At 39.2% G+C, this 9,243-nt stretch overlaps 1 protein-coding gene across 1 annotated transcript; it reads left to right on the forward strand.

Moving 5' to 3' along the window:
• Positions 1 to 679: 679 nt before the first annotated feature.
• On the forward strand, positions 680 to 9,243 carry ATP6V1B2 (ATPase H+ transporting V1 subunit B2; the record flags this gene model as incomplete). The annotated part of the gene is made up of 14 exons (XM_085304232.1): positions 680 to 734; positions 2,865 to 2,920; positions 3,674 to 3,772; positions 4,409 to 4,502; positions 4,603 to 4,680; positions 5,162 to 5,301; positions 5,436 to 5,537; positions 5,930 to 6,027; positions 6,281 to 6,404; positions 6,829 to 6,979; positions 7,358 to 7,440; positions 7,530 to 7,634; positions 8,160 to 8,289; positions 8,409 to 9,243. Coding segments are annotated over 14 exons (1,458 nt in total), but the record flags the coding sequence as incomplete, so codon positions are not given.

The following is a 9,243-nucleotide window of genomic DNA, read 5'->3' on the forward strand; positions in this document are numbered from 1 at the left end:
GGCGGCTGGTGCGGCGCCGCTGTCGGGGCGCGGACGCGAGGCCTCGGCCCTCGGGTGTCCGCTCGGGCCAGCCCTGCGCGGGAGGGCCGGGCCGGGCTGCGCGGCCGGCGCAGAGCAAGGGTCAGGCCGCCCTGCCTGAGGCCGGCGCMTCGGCTTCGCTGGCTGCAGAAGCGCTCCTTGTAAGGACTTTATTGCATATAAATGCTAAATTGGTCACGTCTTGGAAACATCAGCCTATTTTCCACTGGGTAAAATAGCTCGTCTTGGTGTCCTTCGTGGCAACCTTCTCTTTTTGACAGGAACCAAAAATTACTGTGAGCTGTGGGGGATGGGATGGATTTTGTTCTATTAAAATGAYGTTGGGAAATCTCGTGAAAAAGGAGAAGTAACGATTTTGTAAAAGCTTTATTGCAGCATAGTAAGGAGACAGCTGGAATTATTTGAAGGTGCATTTCATTTAGCCTTTTTGATTTAGGAGCAGTTATATGCCGTACTATACCTGTACACTTAAATAGCATGAATACTTTCAAAACTTTAGCCAGGGAACTTTTCTTCTATGTATTCTTTAGAAATTTCAGACTAGTTTGAAATTCAAATTAATAATTATGATCTCCCCAGAAGTCRATTCTTCTGCTTTATTCTGAAGTGAAGCTTTCTGTCAAGTTTGGAGCCAAGGTGAMTTCCCATTCAAATTACACTCAACATTTTCAAAGTAGATGTTCATGCAAGTCAATGTGAGTTGATAAGATCCTGAAGTGCTTATTCCCCATGGATGCTGTGTTATAGAAATTTATTGCAGCTCTCTACTGGCTTCTCTCACTGGAATCTTGATTTYTCTTTTCTGTTTAGATTTTGGCTTTTGCCAAAACGTTGCTTGCAAGATATATATGAAAAAAAAGTTTTMGTTCGTTCTGATTTGTCATAGAATTGGTTGATCTTAATGGAAACATGGGTTTTGAGTCAGTGGCAGGCTGGTTTTCAAGTAGGGAATCAATGCTGTCTGATACCAAGGGAACATGTAGTGTCCTCATGTGGAAAAAGCTAGCAGTAACCTCTTTCCTGTTGATTGAGGAAGAAGTGCTGATGAGACAGTCATGAGATGAAAAGTGTTGCTCAAAATGATGTTTTCCACTTCTTACAGACAGTGGACTGCAAACACTTGCAGCCTAAGTAAAGTCCTCTGTGTATTATCTAATTCCCACTKCTCAAGTGAAATGACCAGGCAAGTTTGTGCTTTCAGTTTAGACTAATTTAGGGACATATATGTTTCATATCCTCTGACAGGGTTTTAACAAGCATTAAAACTGAGAGGAGTTCCAACCTTATACCAGGCACATCTGACAGACTCTCATCCCTTATTTAATGCCTAATCTAATTTTTTGATTCTTGCATTTTGATATTACTGGAGARTATACTGTAATGATTTAAAACCATTTGTTTAATGCAAATACCACATTGTTAATGGTCTATACAACACACTGTATGCCTGTTGAACTTGGGCATATTGTGAAGTATCTAAGCCACATGATACCGTGTAGCTTGATGCTGGTGGAATTTGTGATCTTTCCATGGTATCATAAATGCCCCTTTCCTCTGCTTTGCAGCATGATCAAGAAAGGGTGCYGGTTTCTTTGCTGGTTCTGTAAATAGCTCCACTTGTTCACTTCTTCCCYCAGGGATGAGTGATTAATAATCACTCTGTTGGTCACTGTTCCCTTGTGACCCTGATAAAGCTTTGACTTAAAATGTTACTTGTGTTTGTGGATCGAGTGATGCTGAACTTTAGTTGGGATACCACTATGCCTGTAGAGCAGAAAAGGAGGCCTGTTTACTGCATCTTCACAGCTTTACTAATGTGCTGATTTCAGGATAATGAAAATTTTTTAACTTTTAGGCATATTAGTACTCAAGAATGTACTATATAGCACTAATGCTTAGGAGCTTCTAGTGTTTAAAGCATGGGCCCTCTGAGACTAACTGGCTAGTTATGGCCTTGTATGAGGTATCAATTCTTAAGTCAAACTGGGATAACCCGAGAATGGGAGGCTTTTGGCTAAAATAAAATTCAGCCTTTTACAGTATAGTCCTTTGACCTTTCTTGGGAGACAGAGAAAGGTGTTGCAATGTTTCCTCTCAGCAGTAGAGTTTTCAGTGTGCCAGAAAACAAAACTTACTGTAGAAGCTCTGCTGATCAGCTTTAGAGCATGAGGCCTGCTTCCTTTGCTAAGTACATGTTTTAAGGCATGCTCTATTTCTATGTCATGAAGTAGGACACTTTTTTTCTTTTTAGAAAAAGAACCTTTTTAAGCTGAATGTTGATATTACAGCCTTCTTGCTGTGTGAGAAGTCTCTGTAGGTTGTATATAAATTGTGGAGGCACCCATAATTACTTCCTTTTCACAAGTTAAAGAAATCATTAACTCTGCTTTGTAAAGCATCCTGCAATTGTATATATTTTAATGGGAAAAAAATTGTATGACTCATGAAATATTTGTCTTATGGCCTAAAATAACAACTTTACATTATACTAGTGTCTCTGGTGGCAATGTAGAACTTAAACAGCATTCTGATTATATTCAGAAATTCATGGGCTCAAGCCTATGTGATAGACAAGAAAATGGCAATATGGTATATCATAATGTTATCTCAGGTGCTTACCAGGTAGTGGCAAACATGCTGGCAACACCATTCAGTACTTCATCCTCTTCTAGAGTTCATATTAAGCATAGAAGTGGTACAGATTTGAGTCCCAAACCTGCAAACTTGAGACTGGAGTTAGAGTGAAACTTCAAAACCTAATTTTTCATGTAGGAAAATTATGGTGTTCTAATGAAGTACCTAACTTGTGGTTTTCTCTTTTCCAGCGTATAAAACTGTATCAGGCGTCAATGGTCCCTTGGTAATCTTGGATCAAGTTAAGGTAAAGATTATTAATGAATCAGGCTTGGAGGGAGATTTTCCAGGAAAGCTGTGACAGGTTAAATCTCGATTGTCATGAAATWCATGAATCCACTGAATAATTTATATACAAGGTAGTTTCTGACTGCTAAGGTAAGTGAAAATACTCAGATTTACTTTAAGCTTAGGAAAGCTGTCAGTGGAAAGGAAATGGAGGAGCGGTTGGGGCTGTTACAGGAAAGAAGGGAAATATTGTTTCAGTTCTACTAAACCGCTGAAAACCTTGTCTAAACTTGAATGTAGAAACATGAATACCCTTTGTTCTTGCTGTTTTTGTTATCATAATACAGTTGCTTTCTAAAAGAGAACTATAAACAGTTTTTGTTTATTGCAACACTGTGCTGGCAGGTTATTTTTGAAGGCAAAACCGATGCTGTGTACAGGCAAAAGCCGGGTTTTTATTATAGTACATTGTAACTAACAGTAGATGCCTTTGAATAAGCATGCTGGGACTGCTAGGGTCTTTAAAACAGTTTTGGGCAAGACTTTTTCCAGTCTGCAACTCTAGGCAAATTTTGTGTAGTCCCTGTGAAAATGATTTTAACTTGATAAATTTTGACTGCCTTGGAATGAATTTTTGTTCTGATGATAAAACTATTAAAAGATTTAGTAGTTACTAGAGTTTTAAGCTTGCTTGTGAAACTGTGGTAATTTAAAATTCAGAGGACGAGTTAAGAAATAAATGTTTTCTACTGTCTTTCTGATTCATCTTCAGTTTCCTAGATATGCRGAGATTGTCCACTTGACTCTTCCTGATGGTACAAGGAGAAGTGGGCAGGTTCTAGAAGTTAGTGGCTCCAAAGCTGTAGTTCAGGTAAGACCTAAACAGGAGAGTCTCCTGATACAACAGATAAGTATTTCATTAGTAAGCATATATCTGAGCCATGTCAGATCCATCTTGTGACATCTTCCTTTGATAATTCTAAATACTGTAAATAAAGAACACCCACTTACTCCAAGTGTGTGTGTCATATATGCTTTAGAAGACTGAAAGTTGGAGTTATATGTGACTTTATTTGCATCTGCTCCATCGATTCCTTTGTAGATAGATGTAAGGGAATCATACTTTTTTTCTGTAGTATTAGATTCAGGATTAACCCCTATGCTATGTGGTTTTGTATGTTTTCCTTCTAAGCAGCTGTTTCTTGTTAATACTAGTTTTTCATATCTGAAAAACTTTACTCTCTTGGCAAAAGCATATACTTGAGAGCAAAGGTATAGCRCCAGGTTTTGCTGGTTGCCGCTGATGCGCTTTGGATTTTGTTTAAACTAGGTTTTTATGCTTTGTACTAGTGAGTTGCTCTTTCAATGTGCTTCAAAATCCTGCTTGCACAGGACTGCCTTGCTTTTTCCTTCCTGTGGCCTATCAAGTGTTCAAGATGAGAAGCACCATTCCACTATATTCAGTAAAGCACAGTACTTATTCCTTTTTCCTGGTGTTTCTGTACAGGTATTTGAGGGAACTTCAGGTATTGATGCTAAGAAAACGTCTTGTGAGTTTACTGGGGATATTCTTCGAACCCCTGTCTCTGAAGATATGCTTGGTAGGTACTTGCATCTTGCTTTGGAAACTGAATAGACTTGTCGCATACTAACTTATTTTCACAGCAACTAATGCTTCAATTTTATTGCTATGTCTTGCAGGTCGAGTATTTAATGGATCAGGAAAACCTATAGACAGAGGGCCCATTGTTTTAGCTGAAGATTATCTTGACATAATGGGTATATTCTTATTCTATTTCTGATGTGGATTTGAAGACAAATCTTGTCTTTCTGATTTATGAATGTTAAAATACATTTGTTTTTGAACCTAACTGTTAGGGAGAGTTTTGTTAAAGGACGTCTTACTCTTAAGTACATGTGTAGCATCAAAGATGCATTAGTGAAGTAAGGTGAGGTAGCAGGACATAACTTTGTCGTAATGTTTGGAAGCTGTTCTTTTGAAATATATGTAGRCTATCTTAGCCTCCAAAGGCAAGAAACCTGACAAGTTTTTCCTGAAGGCATCCTTGCTGTGTGTAATGCCAGAGTCTTGGGATATGTGAAAGGCTTGGGTTTGTCCAGAAGTGGCTAAAGATCTGTGAGCCCAAAGTTGCGTTTTGTAGCTTTAGACATGAACCTTAGATCAGTGCTTCAGATCAGTGCTAGTTTGTGCTTTAAACTAGTACATGGAATAACGTGTTTTCTCTTAAAAATGCAACAGGTCAACCAATCAATCCTCAGTGTCGAATCTATCCAGAAGAAATGATTCAGACTGGMATTTCTGCTATAGATGGTATGAACAGTATTGCCAGGGGGCAGAAAATCCCCATATTCTCAGCTGCTGGTTTGCCCCATAATGAGGTTGGTACTCGAGCAAAGCTATTTTCAAAACTGTTGAAGCAGTTTACCTTTACCTAGGGTTAAAAAGTGAGCTAAGTTAAATTCTGGTCATAGTGTCAGATATACAGACAAACTAACCTAGTTCTTTTTTCTAGATTGCAGCTCAGATATGTCGCCAAGCTGGCTTGGTGAAGAAATCCAAAGATGTGATGGACTACAGTGAAGAAAACTTTGCTATTGTGTTTGCTGCTATGGGTGTAAGTCGCTATTATTGGAGCAGAAAGATGCTTGAATATTAAATAAGACAATGTTGAGTGGTAGCTGAACATTACTTCTTCTGAAAGTGTTCTAGGTAGGTCTTACGTATAGTAAAACAGTGCTAAATAGGCTGGCTGACTGAAAATCCAAAATGGCCAGTGGTATGGTAACAAGGTGAGTGCCTCTTTAATTAGGATAAAATATTTTAAGCTCGGGCGCTAGCCTAGACTTCTGGAAATAACTCAATTTTTGTCAAGATTGTAGGGGAGATTGCGATACAGAACTTTGACTGTTTGTGTGGATTAATAATGAGGTATTTAGATTTTTATATGACATAAAATCATTGCATGCTAGAATAGTCTTGAATTGATATCTTAATGTTGTGGTTTAGGTGAACATGGAAACTGCTCGGTTCTTCAAATCGGACTTTGAGGAAAATGGGTCCATGGACAATGTGTGTCTGTTCTTGAATTTGGCTAATGATCCAACGTAAGTAATTAAACTATATCAGTTTGGGAAAAGCAGAGAAGAACAAGTAAACTGGAATCTGAAGCCTCACTGGTGACCTGTCAGATATCATTTATGCTGATACTTTGCAGTAGAATGGAGTATGAAATGCTGGTACTCTGGTTAGTGCATTTAGCAGATTTTTTCAGGGGGTTTTAAAGTATTTGCAGCTTCAGATTGTTACCCTGCAACCTTAAAGTGCTTGTCATGAATGTGCCATACTGTTCTATTTCAGCATTGAACGCATTATCACACCTCGTCTAGCTCTAACAACAGCAGAATTCTTGGCATATCAGTGTGAGAAGCATGTACTGGTCATTCTGACAGATATGAGCTCCTACGCTGAAGCTCTGCGAGAGGTATGCATTAACTCAAATAATGAGTGTTGGCGGAAGGGATTGATAGTATAAAGTAGAAATGTGAATTTCTGCTCAAGCAGAAAGTATCCATTATAGTGTTCTTAAATTACGCAGTGAGGCTTTTAGCTGTTTATCTGTTGGTTAAAGTTAGGTTCAGCAGTTAAAATTTTCTTGCTGGTGTGATAGTTAAGCTTATTTGGCTGCTTAAATTCATCAGGTTCATATTGCAATTTCTGATTTGCCATAGCATCTTGTCGTGGATGGTTGTGGTGACATACTGCTCCTAGTAGAGGATCTGGGTGGCATATTCTGGTATCACTTCCAGGAAAATACCTTAACTCACCACTGTACTTGAATTAGAGGAGATTGCTGGTCTGTGTGAGTGATCCTGCTTCCTGGAAACATATCTCTGGATTGTCTGCAGGTCTCAGCAGCTAGAGAAGAAGTGCCTGGCCGTCGTGGTTTCCCAGGTTACATGTACACTGACTTGGCTACTATATATGAGCGTGCTGGGCGTGTGGAAGGCAGAAATGGTTCCATTACTCAGATTCCTATTCTTACCATGCCCAATGATGGTGAGCTATTTTTCAAGTACGTTTTTTGGTAACTAGCACTGTAAAGGATGCCTTTAGAGCAAGCTACCTTGTTTTGGACACATAGCAAGATCGAAGTATGACATTTAGGTTGTATCTTAGACAGTGCAGTTCTTGACCGCCTGTGTCTGTTCTTACTAGAAATGCTTTGCCCCACTCAGACTTCAGGACTGCCTTGCAACCCTTTATTAGGCATATTTACAGCTGTAATCCTTGCATAAGAGCATTTAAATGGTGTCTAAAGTAAAATACTGTTCATTAATATCACTGATATACTGTGTTAACTGTCTCAAAATTGGCACATTACTGCCAGAATGGATATGAAAGGTCTGAAAACTGACAAACCACTACTTTCCTCAGATATTACTCATCCCATCCCTGACTTGACTGGATACATCACTGAGGGACAAATTTATGTGGATAGACAGCTGCATAACAGACAGGTGTGTACCAGACTAGTTATAACACATCTAAGAACTCTTCTGCACTTGGAGTARTAATGCTGAGCTTGTTGGATGTCTGTTTCCTCCAGATATACCCACCTATTAATGTCTTGCCCTCCTTGTCTCGACTGATGAAGTCAGCTATTGGAGAGGGCATGACCAGGAAGGATCATTCGGATGTATCCAACCAGCTGGTATGTAAAAAGACCTCATCTGAGAACCAGGGGCATGTTAYATCAAATATACATCTTTTGCTAAGCAGCCTGTAAAGAGCATGCTGAACAGTTGCAACTGAGTGTGCTTCTGACTGCTTAAAGCATTGACTCTTGAGTGCTTAATCTAGWCAAGTGACACCACTTGATTTGGATTTTAGTAGAAATGTTTGTACAGAGGTGCTGTGCAGTTGTATCGGTCACTGCCACATGATTCTCTGTAGCATGATAAATGTGTACTGTATGGTGTAGAACATCTAGTGTTCTCCAGCAAATACTAAATAAACTGTTCTTTTCTTATATTAGTGGAATGATGATCCAGGCTTACTGCATCTGTCGCTATATAATACTATAATGCTGCCGTAGCCTTAGTCACTTAAAGTAATAAAGAACTGGAAAGGGACCTCAAATATTATCCTTCCAAAAAGCCGCCTCACTTGCTGTTAAACTGAGTAAGTGTTTTAGTTACCAAGGTAAAAGTACTTACTCAGTTTCTCTCCCTTTTAGTATGCCTGCTATGCTATTGGAAAAGATGTACAGGCTATGAAGGCTGTAGTTGGTGAGGAAGCTCTTACCTCAGATGACCTTCTTTATCTGGAGTTTCTGCAGAAGTTTGAGAAGAACTTCATTGCTCAGGGTAAGTGTCTGTTTAAGGAACATCACAGTATTGCTTAATACCTAGAAGGTCTAGGTCTTATTTTAAAATGTTGAGACTTTTTCCTGCCTCATAATTCAGTCTGTGGTTACAATCTGTAGGTCCTTAYGAAAATCGTACCGTTTACGAGACCTTGGACATTGGATGGCAGCTTTTGCGAATCTTCCCCAAGGAGATGTTGAAGAGAATTCCACAAACAACRCTGGCTGAATTCTATCCTCGAGATTCGACTGCAAAGCACTAGCTGCAGCTTCATCACTAGCTCCTTGCTCTGTGAAATGCTGTTTGTTTTCTTTCTTCGTGTGTTGGTGTTTACTTGTCGCCCTTGTAATTAAAACCAAGAATAGGTGACATTTGTGCCAGTGTTCCTATGTACACTGATACCAGTTTTTAAAATATCCCTTCTTCCAAAGTCTGGATCTTCAGGAAAATCTTTAGGCCAGCTCTTACAAAYGTGCAATAGCTATCATGAAGCTTGTATTTTGCAACTGGACCTTTTGCAGACGTTTTAAAAGAATGTCTGAGAATTACCAGAAACTGCAAATCCTTACTTTCAAACCAGGAACRTGTTGTTTAGAAAACACGAAGGAACAAATTATTTCCTTTGTCCAGAGCATCTGCTCTGTCAACTTAGTTGCCTTGCTGATGGTAGAACAGATGGCACTTCACTGTGCTGCTGTTTGTGCTTGAAGATAAGGCTAGTATGTGGAAAGTGTGGTGCAACATACATCTTTGAACAATTCAATTCACTAATTTTTGACTATGGCTTAACATTATTAAAGATATGCATGAGGTAAGGACACTAGTGAGCATACGAGTGCTTTTCCACTAGCCAAGGTCTTTTCAGAGGTCACAGGCAGTGGTTTGCTAGCTGAGGGGAGCATGTTAGGACTTGATTACTGAATTAAAGRTTTTAAATTTAAGTTTGCAAAGTAA

The sequence above is a fragment of the Rhea americana genome, unplaced genomic scaffold, assembly GCF_003343005.1.
Source record: "Rhea americana isolate MKP2758 unplaced genomic scaffold, rheAme1 scaffold_204, whole genome shotgun sequence".
NCBI classification, from domain to species: Eukaryota; Metazoa; Chordata; class Aves; order Rheiformes; family Rheidae; genus Rhea; species Rhea americana.